This window comes from Grus americana, chromosome 2, assembly GCF_028858705.1.
Source record: "Grus americana isolate bGruAme1 chromosome 2, bGruAme1.mat, whole genome shotgun sequence".
NCBI classification, from domain to species: Eukaryota; Metazoa; Chordata; class Aves; order Gruiformes; family Gruidae; genus Grus; species Grus americana.
Genome location: NC_072853.1, coordinates 100,822,626 through 100,842,123, shown reverse-complemented (window position 1 = coordinate 100,842,123; position 19,498 = coordinate 100,822,626). Strand labels below are relative to the sequence as shown.

The following is a 19,498-nucleotide window of genomic DNA, read 5'->3' as shown; positions in this document are numbered from 1 at the left end:
GGGCCATCATAAATGTCACATGGATTGCAAATGATGGACAAGCTTAGTCACCTCCATAATACAAAAAAGATTAATGTACATTGAAAAACTTTAATTGCAAACTGTGGGTTTAAAAAAAATAAGAGAATTATATTGTTAAGTCCACAGTGTTTTTTTAAATAGAAATACATTTTAAACCAGACTTACGGCACTGGCAAATTTTTTTCCTGGAGTCTAAAGTAACACTTACAGACAGCCATGAAACTAATACACTCAACCACAGCCTATTTATGCTAGGCAACAAAGACAGTAAAGTAGTAAAACTTAAATGATTTAGGTAATAATTAATATCAGACCTGGATAGGGTCTTAATTTGCTAGCAGCGTTAAGTAACAAACTATTAAATTCAAACTATGTTCTCATTTGAGGAAGTCAGGAATTGCCAAAGCCAAGAGTTGGTTTGCTTTTGGGTTTTGGTTTTTTTTTTTTAAACTAATAGATTTTTCTGTTCTGCTGCATCACATATCCAATTTCAGGGATTAATTTATGGACAATACTCTCTTATGTCCACAACTGCTGGCACTGTGACTGGTTCATAAAGTCTATTAAAATTCTGAATTAAAAAAGAGAAAATTTTCCAGTATTACCGAAGTTACCTAACTGTAATTCAAGTAAAAGTTACAAAAAGACAACAGTTAAAACTTCTTCCATGGTTCTTCCACTTATGAGCCAATGAAGAGGACAGAGGGACAAAAAATACATAAACACAACATCCAGTTGCCACACGGGTCCCTCCTGTATGAGCTTGTGTGCATGGGTTCTATCAGCATCTATGGATTTGGATGGAGTTCTAACAGAAAACAGCAGGCCAAAGACGGTAACATTATCTCCTGAGAATGTAGCATGAGAAAATTTTCCAAGGACTAATAAGCTCTGAAGACTAGTACTCATGCTGAATCTGCAGTAACTAGCAAATTCAGGACAACAACAGTCTGTTCAATGAATTTAGTCAGTGACTAAATGAATGTGTTGTGCAAATAGTTATCTGCTTTTAACAATAATGGCTTGGTTCTACTAATAACAACAGTTTAATGAGTAAAAGGTGTTTGAAGTAGTTATTGTTTCTCTCTGCCTCACTTCAATTCCCTATCAGGGAAGACGGAATTTACAAAACAGTCCTTAAGCTACCTGTAACATTCTAACTTGAAGCCCCAGATCAGAGTACAGAATCCATAATCACTGGTAAAGAAAAAAGATGCACAATTTTCAGCTTTTATTGCCCTCATGACATCTATCTTACTGATTCAATCCCTGTAATTCACAGAATCATAGAATGGTTTGGGTTGGAAGGGACCTTAAAGATCATCTAGTTCCAATCCCCCTGCTGCAGGCAGGGACTTAATGGCAGAGGCTTCCAATATAATCCATGTATGTGTGTATTTATGTAGTTTGTAGTATGATTAAAATGTAACAGAAATAAAATAAATTTATGCATTGAGTTTATCCTGATGACATTTTATATACACTTCTTTTGAAGAACAATGTCATAATCTTGAAAATTTCAATTAACTACATTTAGGTAGGAAACACAGAAGAATGATATACTCTTCTGCTTTTTTATAAGCAATTGCAATGGATGCTAAACAATAAAAGCCTACAAAAAAAGAAGAAAATTGCCATGACACCATTAATCTCATTTCACTAAATTAATTTCCATTTTTTGACTTTTGAATTTTTCTGAGAAAAAGATTTATAGTGAAAGGAGAAATTTACCTGAGATGCTGATCACATATGTATTTACATTGGAAGTAAAAATGGTTGCTTCCCTTAAAATCAAAGGCTATTCCACCTTATCTGTGGAGAGTACCTTCCTCCCCTTCTATTCAGTGCAGGAGCATGTGGTATACAAACCCCTGATGCTGTTTCAGCTTCCCTGCAACTAAAATCATCAGGGTTTCCAGACGGACTCACAGGGGAAGGAGGATGGGTCATGAATGCTCAAGGCCACTACAAGTCTTACAGGACTACACTTTCCTAAAAGTAATTTTTTAATATTGGACAGTCAACATGTGGACTGTACATGGCTACAAGTATCAACCCACAATGGTGTTAGTGGTGGTTTCAGAATCCTTGCAAATTCTGTAGCTATTTCTGGCTTGACAGTGAAGTTCAGAAAGAAATCTGCCTCTTCCTCTACATGTATATTCTCCACAATTTATTTTCCAGTGTCCTTTAATTCTTTTCCTTAACAGCATGGCCTAGATTGAAGCCACAGATGTACCTTTATTTTAAGATGCTCAAATTATCAAACTGAATTTGTATAAATTTTATGAGGAAGCTGTTGGTAATTTCCATTCCAATCAGTTTCTGCTGTAGAAACAAAGCAAAATTTAAAAAAGTAGAACACCAACTTGGTTTCCCAAGTGTATTTCCAGTCTAGCTTTGAATTTTGACTTGCTTTTTCAAGCAAGACACTCATGCTCCTTGAAAGCATTAAGACTTCTATTCTGTCAGGTGCCTGAAGTTCACCAGTGCAAGATTTCAGAGCCATGGCTCCAGGCTAAAGTCAAAATATTCTTGTCCTTTCTCAGGGGTCTGACTCTGCACAGCCCAGCAGTGACTGCAATTTAACTCATTCCCCAGATTCAGCCATGATCTGAATTTTCAGCAGCTCCATAAGCAGATCATTTGTAGCTTTCCAAAAGGGTACAACCTATTTTAAAACTTACTGGCTCAACTGTTTCCCACAGCAACAAAAACAGATTTTCATTTCAGCACCTGGTCAAATAAAGTGGTTTGAACTTGAGCTGAATCTACCTCTAAAATAAAACTGTCTTTAAACTTTGTAAAATTCTACTTAGTAGCCTTGTCTAACCACAAAAAAACCCTATTCACAGGTAATTACCTTCCTTTGAATTCATCACACAAACCCCAGTTCTGGCTGCACACTGAATGGTGAGCACTGTGGTAGATTTAAAGATACAGCACAAAAAGAAGTCAAATGTTTTGACCAGCTTTAAAACAGGGCAAAAGGAGGAGCCAGGCTTTCATAGGTCAGTCAATTTATACAGTTCCTGGAAAAATAGGGAGGAAAATATGCAAAACTATTGGTAAGCATCCAGAAAGTAACGCAAATGATCTGCCACTAACCAACAGCTATATCAATCAAAATTAATCGTCAGATAATAACTAGGCTTGTAGATAAGAGAAATCATAGCTATCTTGATGGTTTGTAAGACTTTCTGCAGTACCTCACATCATGTTCTCAAAAAAACATAAGGAAACATGTTATAAATAAAACTACTAGAGAGCAAGTACAAAACTTGCTGGAAAATGTTAACTTGGAATACTTCAATAGTTCACCGACAAATATGAAGGACTATATATTGATTTTTCCTTCATGGTCTGCCTCCTCCTCCAGCCTTCACATTTTTAACTCCCTGGTCCCAAACTTGCCATAAATGTCTTCACTCAGGTCTTTATTCTGGCAGAGTAGCAAGCAGTAAATAAAAGTGTACTGCTGAAAAAAAAAAAAGTGTAGTACAGAGGTTCAGCAGTCAAACTCAGACATTAATCAGACTTGGCTTCTCTTACACATAAAGTACATTCTGCATGTTACACCATGCATTACTGCATGTGTTGAGGGGATGTCAGGGGCCAAGCATCCTTGATACACCAGAAGCAGTTAATCACAGCTGCATCTAACTCCTGGGGCATGCAATGCCATTTAGTCACGGCACTTAACAAGGGAGCTCAAAGGCAGTGATGGTAGAGCAGGGTAGCAGTAGTGTTGAATAAGTGGCATTGTTCCTTTTCCTACTCACTTTTCTTTCCTTTTTCTTTCTTTTTCTCCCACCTCCTGATCTCCCCAGCTCTCTTCCTTAATTTTAGATGAAGAATATCCCTACAGATTCCCATTGTACGATCTTTGGATTGGCCACCATTAAGCTAAGGCAAGAAGTATTACTGATTCTGCTATGCCTGTGAGTATTTGAAACAAGGGAGATGGTCCCTTCCTTTCTGAGTATTTAAATCATGTTAACTAATCGACACCATCCAAAGTTGCGCTCTCTCACCTGCAAGTGCCTAACAGTGCAATTGGTTCTCTCGCACATCACGGAGTACATGAAACTCTACAAAGTTATTTCTAAATCCATCCCAGACAGCGGATGAATTCTTTCCTTGCCCTAGCTCTGACCCTGGCTTCCCTAGGCATATTGTGCCACACCACTGCCCACTAACGCCTGAAGCACGTGCTTAAAGGCAAGAGCAGCCCTCAACTGTCATCTCCCCTTACTGTCTGCTCAACATTGGCGCTTACTAGACTTTTCTTTGATGGTACAACTGCAAGGTTCTGCTGTGCTCCCTTTCCTTTAGAGTTGTGAACAGAGCAAAAGGTGTTCCTTGCACAAACAATGCCATTCCAGTTGCTGTCATGCTGGTTGGATTTAAAAAGTGCTGAGCGAGAGGACAGCTAATATTGCCTGATGCAGGAATGTAGTTATTTATCAATCAGCCAGGGACAGTTTGGTGACACATGGACAATGATTTATTTTGAATAGGTAAGAGCGCGTGAGCTACCATGGAAGATTCAGCTCTTTGTGCATAGAGTTTCAGAACTACAAAACCTATATCCATCCAGCAAAGAAGGAATTAAACATCATACTGTATCTGCTGGTTCCCACAAATATCAATTTCTAGAGCCTTGCAGAATTTTAATTGGTGAAGAGAGACATGGGGGATCTGCAGCCACTCAGTAATGAAAGGGTGTCAGGAAACTTCTTGGAGACCTCTTAGAGGGAAGCAAAAGCAAAGCAATCTAAGAAAAATAAGTAGCCATCATAGAATAAAGGCATAAAATACAAGATGGTTCATTTGCTCCCACAGAAACGGTCAAACACAACTTGTCTGGCAGACAACAGTGAGAAGGTGCATATAGCATTATGCTTATACTTACAGAAAAAGGATGTGCATTATGTACCACCTCTACAATTGGTACACACGGCGACAGATCTAAGTGATGGTTTGATTAAATGGAGGGGGATACAATGTCTGATCATAATTTTTTTTTTTTCTAGTAATGATATGTATATTTAACAGATAAAATGCCCAGTGTATAGACGGATGAGGTTTTAGATTCAGGATGAGTTTTGCCTGGACGCAGTATTTGAGGGTGGATGGATAGCAGAGGGGCAAACCACCTGCAGTGTAGTTGGATGGACATAGCACGTTCCTACAGAGCAGAAACAGAATATAGGTCTGGCTGTCCTTGAACCAAAAGCAACTGCTACCCATGGGCAAGTACTGCTTGGGATGAAGGCTGCTGAAAACTGAGCTTTCAGAGACTGGGTAAACACTTTCAGATGTAAGACAAGGTCTCACATCTTTGCCTACCATGGACGTGGCATGCCCACCATTCCCTTCATGTACTGAAAGACTTCAGTAACTCCCCGCTATACACCTTAAGAGAAAATATCCTGTACCGACCTCTATTTCTGAAGCAAATTATTTTTGAGATCAAATAGTAGTTCAGTTATGAAGTTTGTAACTTGGTTATTCACCGCAGTATAGTAAGTACAGAGCTTAATACAAGTAATACAGCGAGAAAAAATTAAGGAGACACTCTTCAGAGGAATTAAAGGAAAGGTTCAGTAGTTGACTGACATAAAATTTTCTAGCTTGGAGCACAATAATTGATGATATATAGAAAGAGAGAAGGAAAGAGACTGTAAGAGAAAGGGAATGTATAGTCTTTTATCTAGACATCACAATGATTTTATTTTTTTAAAAATCTAATAATTACACCAATAATTGAAACTGAATTGCTTACACTATTGAAAATACATATAGAAAGATTGTAATCCACTCTGCAGTTGAGGGTAGTGTAATCATGAAGCTGCAGTCACATTACTGCTCTCAAAACAGCTGCTGCCATCTATTCTCAGTAGAGATGAACCTAATTGTACCTTACTATGATACCTATTTTCAAAATGGCTATTTCCTCACGTTATATCCATGTGACAGAAATCAAGCTGATTCTGAGATGATGTCCCCTAGTGTTTCAGAAACTGTGATGGATCAAATCTCAGGGACAGAGAAAGAAATCATTTCACAAGTCCCCAGACAAGTAACGGCTACCTTGAAAAAATAAAGGACAGAGAAATTAAAATTATCAAGAACATAAGGTGTTACAGAGCCTTAATTTTAGAGAAAAAGAGTAATTTTTACACTTAGAATGAAAGTATTCTGATCCTTTGCAATGCAGCTAAATATAAAATCCCTACCAGATGCGTCTAAATCATGTTCTCTTACACTGCTTACTAAAATATTTATCTGAGTAGAATCTGTAATTTGAGTTATGCAACTATTAGCACTATCACTTTTACAACTGAATGCAAGAGGGAAATGGAGAAATCCAGATCCAAAATAGAAATAATAATCTGCAAAATAGCATTTCAGTTAACACACTTTGGAGTGACAATTTTCAACAGACAGCCCACTGGAGACAATGAGCATTCACACTCATCTCTGAAACAATGCATTTAGCAGTATGTGGATAAAATGGGGGTAAAAGCCAAGAAAAACAGAATTTTGGGGTAGCATTTAAGTTCTTAACAACATCTTGACTCATTTTTCATGTACATGACTCAGCATCACTTCAATTGCTTATAAAAAAAATCATGCCTAGTTTTGCTTAACTGTGCTCTAACTTTAAACTGGAGACAGCATTTATGGTAAGCATAACCTAATTGATGCTTATGAAATGATGAGACCATTTAGACAGATGTCTGACTCTCCATGGACATTTTTTCTCCAGGAGAAACAAGAAAGGCCTGCAGCCTTAACTGTATTTTCTGAATTTATGGTGGCAGATCTGTCCATCTGGATTAGTGTCATCTGCTCTTTTAGAAAAATATCAGTGCCTGTAAGGCTTTCAGAGATAAATTATCTATGTGAAGGAAAGATTCCATGTTGACATACTGATATTTTTTTTTCTATTAAGATAAACCCCAATTAAAGCTTTTCTCCAAAAAGGCAATTATATTTACAATTTCCATCAAAACTATGCACTAAAAATTTGAAAGCATTAAACGTTACTACGCTTAATACTTCACAGATAGTCTCTAAAAGTTATAAGGTCTTCATAAAAACAGCTAACTTAAAAGGAACTGACAAGGCAAATACGTTATTATTGCAGCTGTGATACTTGGGCAGAATCACTGAAGCTGTCTTGAACCAGAGTTGGAGAAGTGGAGCTCACTAAAGGGGAGCAGTTTGCAAATAGTGATAGAGCTGTCCATTGCAGAAGTACTGCAAAGCTGAAATAACATAGCAAATACACCCAGCCTTTATGAAAAATACAAAGATAACAATCGTCAGATAACTTGCTCACTGTTTCAGCATCTGTAATCAAATAATATAGACAAAATTCTTTTCATAGAAAGAGATCCCACCAACATATCCACTGCAGAGGGTAACGTTATAAGCATCCTGTAAAGGCACTAGCTCACAAGCTCAGGCTGGTAATGCACATTCAGACGCTTGCACGTAACAGCTGGATGTCACTTTATGTGCTATTTCTTTCCCTATGCAAATGCAACACAATAAATTCATTAATGCTAAGATGACATGAATAATATTTTATTAAAGGATGAAGGGGTAAGAGTGCATAATGTGGATAGTAACATGCTACTTCCTTCTCCTAGCAGAGAAGCATACATACAGAGAAGCAAGGCAAGAAATGACAGATGAAATGCCTGTCCACTCTTGGTAATGAAGAAAAGACCATCAGCTTCTGTCTAGAAGCAGTGTGAATATAAAACATAAGAGATTAGCACAAGCTCTTCCTGCTCTGTTTGACTAGTTACTCTCCCTTTCTACAAAGAGATAAAAGAACAAAGGATCTCATAACACAGGATTTTTGAAGGACTACAGGGAAGAAAAAAAAAGAGAGAAACAAAATCTATTAATTACAGATTTTCATCAGCCCTGGATTAGAGGCCCCATCTTCTTTGAAGGTTCTAATTCACTGAAAGCAATAAGTACTAGTGCTACAAATAAGAAGAAAGAATGTAAAACTGGGTTAAAATGACATTACCGTTTTTCAAGTAACACTCCTAACCACAGAACAGCTAATGTTCTTTTAATAATTTAGCTCTTCACATATTGTCTTCCCATGGCACCCAGTTAAACAGAAGAGGGTAAATTAACTTAAGCTCTTTGCACCTCCTGTGAAAATAGAGTGCTTAAAAACTTTGAATGAAAGAATGCAAAACAGAAACATAAATCAATGTTTTGATTTTTAAGCTTCCTAACTTCCAAAAATTACATTTCTGCATTTATTTCATTTACAAAAGTTTGTAAAAAGCATTCAAAACTAATAAAAATAATTCAACAGTGTGAGTTGGTTATGCTAAGTAGAGTATTTCAACAGCAGCTATTTCCCATTATGAGGCAGCCTACAATAAATGAGCAGTCACTGCTCAAGCTGTACTGCTCTAAACAACAAACTGAAGAAGCCAATTATAATCTCATGCCTTCAGCAGCTAACACATCCTATGGAATTTGTGGAATATAGTGAGACTAAGCAGAAATACTTTGTTTAGCTTTCAGATATATAAGCGAAGGGATACAAGTACTGATATGTAGTTTTGACTTTGTGTTAGTGTACTAGGATACATAAATGGAAAGAAACAGGTTTTTTATTTAAACTGATTTACATTCTTGGCTGACTTTCTTTCTTACACTGAAAAGAAATATAAATGTTATTTATGCCCATAGTAATGAAATAATCATGAGCTGAATTATTGTACAGGCATCAGTCTTGTATAGGTTCTGAGATTCAGATTACAAAAATTACAAATTCAATTCTTAAAAAATAAATCAAACCATACCTTCAGATGTGATTGCTGTTATTGTTGCTTACAAATAGCTATTTATATCAATCAAAATACAGTCAACAGCCATCTACCTTCTATATCAAAACAGGCTATTTTCTTCATGGGAATTTGAGATGAGAATGTTTGTAGTCAGGAAGGGTTACACTTCTCAGTCAAAAACAGAAAGAAAGAAAACACCTGAAAATTGAAAGATTAAATGCCAATTTCATCAATGGCTTTTAACATGCAGGCTGAAAGAACAGAGTTTATAAGCAGTGTGTAAGGAGACTGTTGAGAAGAAGTTGCCTGCAAATTTGGTATTTGACAAATAAATCAAAGACTATCATTGCTCTATTATTAATACTTTGCATAATTATTCATAACAAGCTTGAGATTGCTGGAGTCACAAAAGTCTTAAAATGGAAAAAAAATAGTATGTGTAATCAATCAGCTACCACTCTTGGTACTCATTCAGCCAAAACTTGATAGAAAGAAGACATGACTTCAGTATAACCACTATTTTACCCTTCCTAACAATCTGAACAGTAATTTATATATGAAAAATGTGTTCAGTGATCTAGCTAACCTCTAAAGGCAATTCAACAATCATTTCACTTAGTGGACTGAAAAAAAAGCTTTAACTGAATTGTAGCATAGTTCTGCAGAAAATCTACATTTTCATGTATATGCTTCATGTATTTAAAGACATCTGAGTACACCACGTACACTGGCACAAGATGATGGATCTTACCACTGCAGGTGGAACTTGATGCATTTTTGCAGCTGGGGTTCCTGGGCGTGGGTAAAATTGATTAATAAACAAGCTCGGAAACCTGTACTGTTCTACAAGTTTCATTGTTTCTTGAAAATCTTCATCTGTCTCTCCAGGAAAACCACAGATGATGTCTGTAGCAATTGTTATTCCAGGCACTCTGCAAAGAAAGTGGAAAGGAACACTGAATTAAGGACGTGTAAATGTCTTGCTCCCTTAAAACCTAATGTACATACACTTATAAACCTTCAACTTTATCTACAGAAATTGAGACCTAAAATGATCTTTGGGAAAAAAATAACGAGATTTAAATATCATTGCTTGATAATGAAAAATGCATTTGGTACTCAGCCGAGAGCACACAGAACAGAAGAAAGATATTGCAGCAAATATTGGATTAGGATTGTGACAGAAGAGTGAAAACATCTGGACCAACTCCTCCTTCATTCGAAATTATAGGTGATCAGCAGAGCTTGTAAATTTCTTGAATTCTGATTGCTTAATCCACAAAATTTTAACTTCTGAGACTTAGCCACTAAGATTTGTAAACTATTTAATGTATTAGAGTGCTGCTATGAAAGTAGAACCGGATATCCAAACTGGCATGCCATATAACCTAGCAATTTTGAACAAAATTGGCTTTGGAGCCAACAAGACATCTCTTAGTCACGAGTTAATTTCTAATTCAGTACTCCATACAATCAGCCTATGCCTTGCTTTAAAAGGAAAACAAAATACATAAGTTTACAAATGCGCAGGCACTGAGCTCTCTTACTGCTAAGCAAGGCCAGCGTTTCCTAAGTGTTCCCCTTGGACTGAATATGCAGAACCCTTACGCAGAGCAGCTTAAGAGAGCGCAGCTAACAGCAGCAGCCAACAGACGCAGCACTTAGTGCAGCAGGGCCCACAGAAAGGGGTGAAGAGAGTAAGGGGCCTTCAGTTGAAATTGTGCCACAGTAACAGTCTCAGACACAGTGGTGACACGTTACTGAGCATTTTCCCCAGTAGATGGTGGAGTAGCCGTCTCTGCTAGGGTCAAGGCTTGCACCAAGACTGAGCTTCAGATACTGTATGCAGTCCTCCAAGTCCCAGGCTGCCGGGAGTCCCTGGGGCCTTTCTCTGATGCCAAGAGAGACAGCCCTCTGTCCTGCAGGAGCTGTGCTATCTTGGAGGAGCTGTGCCTCCAAGTGGAGGAGTTATGGGAGGAAGTGAGCAGGCTACGCAGCATTAAAGATGAAAGGGAGATAGACAGGATCTTCTCTGCAACTCAACAGCTTGAAGAGCCTCAGCCCCCATCTGCAATAGAGAAGCAGGTAGTGTCTATCCCCACTACCAAGGGAAGTGAAACGTCTGGAGAAGATGAAGGATGGAAGCTGGTGAGTTCTGACACCAAGAGAAAGGATCTTGCCCCACCTAAGGGCTTACAACTGCAAAATAGGTTCAACACCCTCAAAGTCTAAGAGGAGCCAGATGTGCCAGCAAGCAAAGTATCCGGTCCACCTAAACGCTAAACCACGCAAGACCACCAGGAAGAAGCAGCAAGCCATCGTCCCTGCTGCGGGGCACACAGGCACCCATCTGTCGACCTGACCAGTCATTTAGAAAGGTTTTCTGCCTCCCAGAGGCCAGGATCCGGGATGCTGTAGGGCTCATCTGGCCCTCTGACTACTACCCCCTGCTGTTATTTCATGTGGGCACAAATGATACTGTGAGTGGAAATCTGGACAGTATTAAAAGTGACTACAGAGCTCTGGGGGGCAGTAGTTAAGGGCATGAGGGCTCAGGTGGTGTACTCCTCATCAGGAAACACTTTTTTATTGTGAGGGTGACTGAGCACTGGCACATGTTGCCCAGAAAGGTTGTGAAGTGTCCCTCCTTGGAGACATTCAAAAGCCATCTGGACACGGTCCTGGGCAACCGGCGCTAGGTTGCCCTGCTCAAGCAAGGGGAGTTGGATGAAATGACCTCCAGAGGTCCCTGCCAACCTCAACGCTTCTGTCATTCGGTGACATGGTCCAGAAAAATGAGTCCTACAACCAAGACATTACTGCATGGTATTTTCAGAGCACTCTATGGGACTCAGGAGATATCAACTCAGCTTTCCAAATCCAGTAGCCTGCTGGATGACCACTGCCCTGAAGAAACTGGAAAACCACAGCACTGTTTTGTATTCAGCCTGCTTGTGTAAAGTGGGAATAATGATAAACCTCTTCTGCAGAGAGGCAGACTTGTATAGTGTTCAGAAGTGCTCAGTGCTCCCTACTGACACAGATGAGACCTTTTCCTACAGCACAGAGTTGATTTCTACACTATCAGTAACAATGATGAACTGGAGAAAATATGATTTATGAGGAAAAGAACCCTACAAAGATATTGGTGGTATCTGACTTAAAGTTGGCCCTGTTTCAAGTGGGGGGAATAGATGAGATGACTTCCAGAGGTCCTTGCCATATCAAATAATTCTACAGTTCTTATGCAGGCTACAGGCAAGGGAACAGCTGAGACAGATTCTCTTAGGGGTGAATGGCATGAAGACCACTGCCACAAGCAAAGCTCACACCTGAGCTTAAGAAGGGGTCTCCGAGACTGCCTCCAACCTAAGAAATGTCTGGAAGGCTTCTCTTCCCTTCATCAGGCCAAGAGACAGCAGAACTGTAAATTCAAACGCGTGTAATCCAAATGACATTTATAAAGCATTTGAATGGCCAAAGAGAACTATCATTTCTTATTAGACAGTACATCACCACAGAAAAAATAATGCTGTGGTTACAGTGGGTGAAGAAACTTGAGTCTGAATAGCAGAAAGAAAAATTTCCTGCAACAACGAGCTCTACTGGAACAGAAGAATCTGTTGGCCAAAAACTTAAGAAAGGGGAAGCGGAAAATATTGTTCTTAGTAATTTGATTAGGCGCAGTATTAGAGCATGCATAGCTTATATTCACCACGGCAGCCCTCATACAAACAGTATATGGCAGTAAATTTCTTTTGTGACTTTTTTTTTAATTTAAAAGCAATCCATTATTTATTTATTTAATTAATTAAAGCAAATGTCTTGGTCTCCTTTTTGCATGTGTCTGTGTATATATTTAGCTACACAGGAATTTATTAGACATTATATTATTAGAATCTTCCTTCACCTTTTCCTTATGAAAAGCCCCACAAAAAAAATCAAACTCTTTCAATTAATTTTTGAGTCAATGAATTCAGACTCCATCATTTGAGATGAAGTTAAAACATGGCATTTGAATGTCAAATCAAAACCAGTGTAAAACTGAACATTTTCAAGGAGTTGGTCCAATAATTGTAAGTGGGAAACACAAGCTGAATATTGCACAGAACAGTAAAAAAATCCCCAGAGCTGTTAGATAAACAGCCTCAATTACCATTCGTTTCTTAAGACTGACAAACTGCAAGATATGAAGTTCTGCTTGGTATCAAGTAACAATAAGATTCGTTAGCTTTAAGGACTGAATGAACAGAGGAGCACTGTATTCTGCAACATGATTTTGTTCACATTGCAAATATCTTGTGTAGTAATAGTAAGCTTATGGAGGAAAAAGTAAATTACTTTATAAATCAGTATCACATAACATCAACTGCCATTTCTCAGACATTAACAGAACACTCACTAAGTTTGACAAAACCATTACAATGAAGTTATTTTAACCATTTTAATGACACTATGGGCAACAGTCAAAGCATTTATTACCAATGGAAGTAGTAATATCATCCTTTATAAAGGTTTGGTTGTTTCTATAGCAACATGAATTATAAAGTCCAATCAAGCTAGATACAATAAAATATGCTCTTTTTCTCCATAACACCAGTTGTCATTCAGTTAAAAGGAAATTACATATTTTAAAAATTCATAAACTCTACAAATGTCTGAACTCCATTTGGTGATAAGGTGTTAATTATCTTAGTAATTAGATTTCTTCCTGGATGGAATTATTACACACAAAGAAAAGCGAGGGCATGAAAAGAGAGTAAGGACCACAGTAAATTCAGGAACAGCAATTGATTACAGTTCAATCCAATATACCTGCCTAAAATATGACATTGCATAGTGCATTTTTATACCCCTGTTGATTACATTGTTTAAAAAGTAGTTTTGAAAGGGGAGAAAAGCATGAGATTTCACTCAGAATAAAATCCAGTAACTGACAAAAATCAAGCTCGGCCTTTCTCAAAGCACTGACAAACAAAAATAAGTAGAATTGGTTCCACATGCGAAACATCATTTCTTAATGAAAAAAGAGGAAAAAAAAGATACAATTTCAGAAAAATAGAAAACACATATATACTTGAAAATTAAAGCAACCTTTGCTCTGACAGTCTGAAAGAAAGCAGCATAAAATTCCTTATTGCGTAGATTCAGATGATGTTTAAAAAATTGTCCCAGCTACAAAATAGGATGCAAAATTGTACAAGAATCAATTTCTTGTGCATCAGCCAATATTAAATTGTTTTTTGAAATGAAATGAAATGCATTTTATCTATTCTAAAGTAAACAAAGAAAAAACTGCTGAACATCCCCAGTAAGCATTTTGTAACATTTATTAGACAAATGCATTTACAATAAGCCTAAAAATTCAGTTGCAGCAAATGTTTTCTAGGGTCAGCAGAGAAGCTCCACAACACATTGTTCAGTGAATCAAGAATATACAGTGGTCCTTATGAAAGAGAAATTTATTTTAAAAAAGCAGAAAGTTGCTTCAAACATACAAAAGGATGGATGCTCCTTATAGCCTAGCTAATGGAGGTATTCAGTCTGTTCCAATACTTCTGAGCATAAAATAACTTAAACTTTGCCAGCCATTTTAAAGCCTCATATTCCTGACAAACACCTAGAAAGACTGTGTACAATCATTTTAAGTGGTAATCATAAATCTTGCAAGATTTTTTTTTCTCTGAAAACATACTATTATCTCCATTCACTCAACTATAGAAACAAAAAAACAGTTGCAAGTCGACCCTCAATTGGAACATTTTACAATAAAATTGTGGAATTTCAGAAAAAAATGAATTTGAGGAATAATTAATGCCACTTGTAAGATAATACAGGACTAATACTTAGGGTTCCTCAACATTCTCTCCTTTATGTCCTTCTACATAAATAAATCCCTTCCATCTACTCAAGCAGGTTTATGCTGTGCCATCCTGAACCAGACCAGCAATACAATCACCATCACCTTGGGCAGTTCTGACCATCCAAAAAGAAACAACTCCTTCATCTTACATTAGTGTCCATTTTAGAGTGATGCTGTAAGGACCAGTACACCGAGAAATGATCATGAGCAAGTACTAAGAGGACAGATATCCAAAATCTCACAGAAAGGAGGAACAAATGTGTTTGGAAGGACACAGAAGAAATGCAACATCTTACCCTCTACCTGAAGAGGAACCAAGTCAGCCTCTCGGGTCAGAGAAAAAAAGTGTTCTACCTCCCAAAGGAGTGGCTGATGCCTGGATGTAAAGTCTATGAATGTGCTGTGGGTAACTTGCCCTGAGAATTGCCTCCTCACAGCTCAGAGGTATCTGATTTAGCTTTAAACAAGTCCAGAAGAATAAATCAGTCTGAGGTGAGCTCTGTGCTACTACAGCTAGGTAGCTCCTGGAGCTCCCTTTGCTCAGGTATCTCTGTTGCATATTACTAACCAGCGAGCAGCACAGGCATGCCCTCACAGTGAGGAGTTTCCTGCTCTCTTCTGCCCAGAGGACTTAGTTCCCACTGGACTAGCAGTAACAGGAAAGTATAGCAGATATTACAGTGACAGTTACCACAGACAGATTCACCAACAGAGGGAAGTTAGAGAACTCTCGATGGAAGGTAAGTCGGGAGTGAAATGTAGAACCCCTGGTCATTTGATTTAGGAAAGAAATAAAAGTGTCAAGCTGCCGAAAATAATACAGTAGCCCCCCTCCCCCTATTTTCACAGAGCAAGATGTCCAAGAAATCAGCAGCAAGTGTGAAACTTGCTAGGATTCAGGTGTTACATGGATCATTTCATGTGGCTTCAGTTACAGAAAATACTTCCTTTAGCAATAACCATTACAAACCAAACCCATGCTCAGGGAAGAAATTATGTAAAGGAGATAAAATGCAATTCATCAGCACCTTCACCTACTCATATGACTATCTGAAATTCTTTTGCATGATCACATAATCTTCCTACTTCCTTTTCAGCAATTAACATTTAAATCCAGCAATGACTTAAAGCCACCAACTCAATCTTAACCAAGATCCCCCACCTCCACCCCTCCCAGTATAACAAAATACTGCATTAGAATAAATAGCTATGCGAATAAATTTAAAACACTGTATGTTCTTACAGAAGGGTACAGAAACTGTGTGGAAAATCTAGAGTAATTAAAGTCAATACAAAAAATGTGATGACCTAGCAACTTCTTGGTTCTTGAATTAGAAATTCACATTAAAAAAAAGTTACGAAAAAAAAGCGGAATTCTTATGAAAATAAAACCAGTCTTCTCTGAAATGTTATTTCAGCCTCATACATTATTTTGTATTTTAGAACCTTTCTGCAGCATATGCCCATTCAGGGAACCTGCAAATGAAATCAAGTTAATGGATGAGCTAATTTGAAGGTATCTGAAAGTTGGTCTTTCAAGCGTATTTACAGAACCTACCAGGCATCTCAATGTGCCATTTTGTGTTGGAGCTGAAGGAGATGTTTGTGTCTTCCCCGTGACCACACACAGTCCTCCAGAAGCCCTTTCCCCCCGGCCTCTTTTTCTCTACAAGGCCTAGTCTTGTGGGATTTCTGACTTAAACACGAGCTGGAGCTAGCACAAGAGAAACAGACTGCTCAGCTGGAAGCACTGCCTCTTTCAAAGGCTAGTAACAACAGGAAACCTCACCCTCACCCTGCCTCTCTCTTGACTATATGGAGATTAACCTGAGAATGAAGCCATGGGAAGATCCCTACACTTCCAGAAAGGGATTCAGCCTACTTCTGTTTGAAATCCTCCTGAACTTCTCTCTCTCTCTCTCCATGGACTATGAACACAGCACAATATACTCCTAATTTAAGTGTCTGGAGTTAGGGAGTGAACATAAAAATAATTTCTGAAGCAGGGGGTTTTCCATCTTTTTCAGTTTATGATTTACCCTAAATTATGCAATGGATGTACAGACTTCTAATAAATGGATATCCACTGACAATGTTTTTTTTAGTAATCTTTTCCATATGTGTTTAAAAGCAGTCCAGGATGTACAACTTGAAAACCTCTGTGACAGAAAAAAGAGCTCTTTTAAACCCTCATATCAATTGCTCAACAGATTTACACACAGAGTGAAACTGGAAAGTACCTCAGTTCAATGACAATAGACATTTCATTAACATTTCTGTGTGAAGCCTTTTAAATGATAGCAGACTGAGCTTTGCGGCTGGATATAAACTATCATTTGGTAAGACTGCTTATTCAAATGCAGCTACATATATCATGAACATTAATACTTAAGAAACTGATGTAAGAAAACAAGCAGTGCTATCAAGTTCACCACAGAACTGATGTTATTAATTATTATATGAAATTCTACTTAATGCTGCCATTTCCTTTTCCAGGGTTCAGTTGCTCTAGATGCATAATGACATCATCAAAATTATCAGGACAAATAGTGGGAGATTTTGCAACTGAATGTAGGATAAGTAGGGAAGCTCCAATCACGACTTCTGAAGAAAGACATTTTAAAATAGTACTATAAAATTTAGCAGTAAAAGTATAAATGGTAAGACAGGACGAACATTTCACAGACTGCGATACAATCTAAAAGAACAGAGATGGCAAGATATTGGAGTCAACATGGCCAGGAAGTCAGAGCTCAATAAAATAAATATAAATAATGTAAAAGTAGCATCCATTTCCACTCTTCTACAGTTAGTACTAATATTTTTGACTTCAAGCTTTCTTTAAGTCTGAGGGACCTTATGTTTGCTTCTATCAAACTGTCCACCAGATAAAGCCAATTGAAAAGATGAATTCACTGCATTTTGATTGAATTTCTATTAAATATGTAATAAACTGTATTGGAAAAAACCTAAATGCATACTACATCCAATAGTGTCAGATACAATCACATATTGAGAGGAATGGGTGAAAGCTGGGGCCTCACTCTAAAAAAGAAAGTTGCTTATATGCACTGCAAGAAAAAAGGTTATTTAATAAACTATCATGCTTAAATTTAATTATTTTTAAACTGTGTTGCATATTAGTTATTCAGGCCTTCAGTTTTGATTGCTTTTAGCAAATTTAGACCTGTTTATGGTGTATTTTTTCCTATTAAATACAATAGCATGAGATTCCACTCTGGCAGGACACCTGCTAACATCTTTTATTCATGTACGTGTTCCCACTCCAAAGCAACTATATTATTTCATATGTTTTAAAATGTTCTCTATTATTGCCTAACACAACTCCAGGTTGTCTCACAAATCAGTTCTCCTTCACCTTGCAGTTTGCCTTCATCAAAGTGGACATTACTTTATGTTCTTACTGTTTGTAAAAGTCTATAATGATTTCATTTATAAGTCAACTCACTTATTTACTTTCACTCGACTGCTGAAACACTGAATACCAGCAGACATCTAAGTCAGTCATATTTTGTTTATGTGTGTAAAACGCATAATTTTAAGACTTTTTTTTTTAAAAATTGTTTTCACGGCTTGGATCCTATCTCTCTGAAACTGATGCCTAAGACACATCAACCAGACAAAGAAATTATAATGCCATATTGTTTATATGTTGGAGATTTTTAAAAAAATAACAAAACAGACAAACAAAACCCAGACATGACCACAGAGAAACCCCTAGAGTATTTTTTCAGAGTATCCTTGCAGATTTCCCTGAAGAAGGATATATGCACATACACACATGGGAGAATAATTGGCAAGACCATAAATCCTACCATTTAATTTGGAGGTGATTCATAATGAAACACTTCAGATTTCAAGGGTAGCGGAAACTACATATTAAGCCTAGCCTGACAGCTACAGAGTCGCTGTGTGCATTCTGCTTTTTGCATCCCACCCCTTACAGAGAGCACTGAAGGCTGCTCATGGTGGTGATTCCCACAGGGAACACATTACACCTGAGCTTTGTGATCTGTAGCAACTTCCAACTGATTTGCAAGTGCAGCTTAAGAGGCTGGGTTTGAACTTTGGAGTCATTAGCGGTTTTGATGCAAATCACCTTACAAAGGCTAATCTAACAGCTCTCAGAGTTTAACTGAGAGTGAGAATAGGTATTTTTTATGACTGCTCTTTTCCAAGCCTACCTCCTGCCCCCAAAAGAGCTCTTTCAGAAACTGAGCTGAACAACACCTGCAGTCAGCTAGGAGACCTGATTTCCAGAACTGACCTTGAGAAGGCCTATAGGTATGGAGGACTCCATGTAAGTAGGGACTGGGTCTGTCCTTGTTGTTGGGGAATAGTGACCTAGATTAAAAGTATATTTCATAATTAGCATGGCTCACTGCCTGACGATGAGAGAGTACGCACAGTTTTACTCTCTTTAAACAATTATAGTGAAGGTTGCTAGAGCTCCTACTAGATGCAGCCCAAATGTTTCATTAGAAACTTTATTAATACTTCCCATTATCAATTTTCTTAAAAAAATCAAACAGTTAAGGCTTGGACTCACTTTATTGAACTACAAGGTGTTCTATTCCTCCCATAAAAATGAAACATTTTACAGAACTTCATTACAGATTTATAACTTCAGATCATTATTGTTTTATGATTAAAAAATGAGCGACTTAAGACAAAAAGCTCAACATCCTTAAACTTCATTTCCATTCAATCTCTAATAAATACCATCTGCTGTGTACTTTAGGGATATAATACCCGT

General features: G+C 37.7%; 1 protein-coding gene across 6 annotated transcripts in view; it reads right to left on the bottom strand.

Annotated features, from left to right (window-relative positions):
- Positions 1–19,498, bottom strand: part of CDKAL1 (CDK5 regulatory subunit associated protein 1 like 1) — a 450,261-nt gene that overhangs the window by 108,325 nt on the left and 322,438 nt on the right. For all 6 annotated transcript variants that reach the window (XM_054814405.1, XM_054814404.1, XM_054814406.1 and 3 more), the window contains one exon: positions 9,610–9,790. In XM_054814405.1, the coding sequence (XP_054670380.1) occupies positions 9,610–9,790 (181 nt within the window). The remainder of the gene's footprint in view (positions 1–9,609; positions 9,791–19,498) is intronic.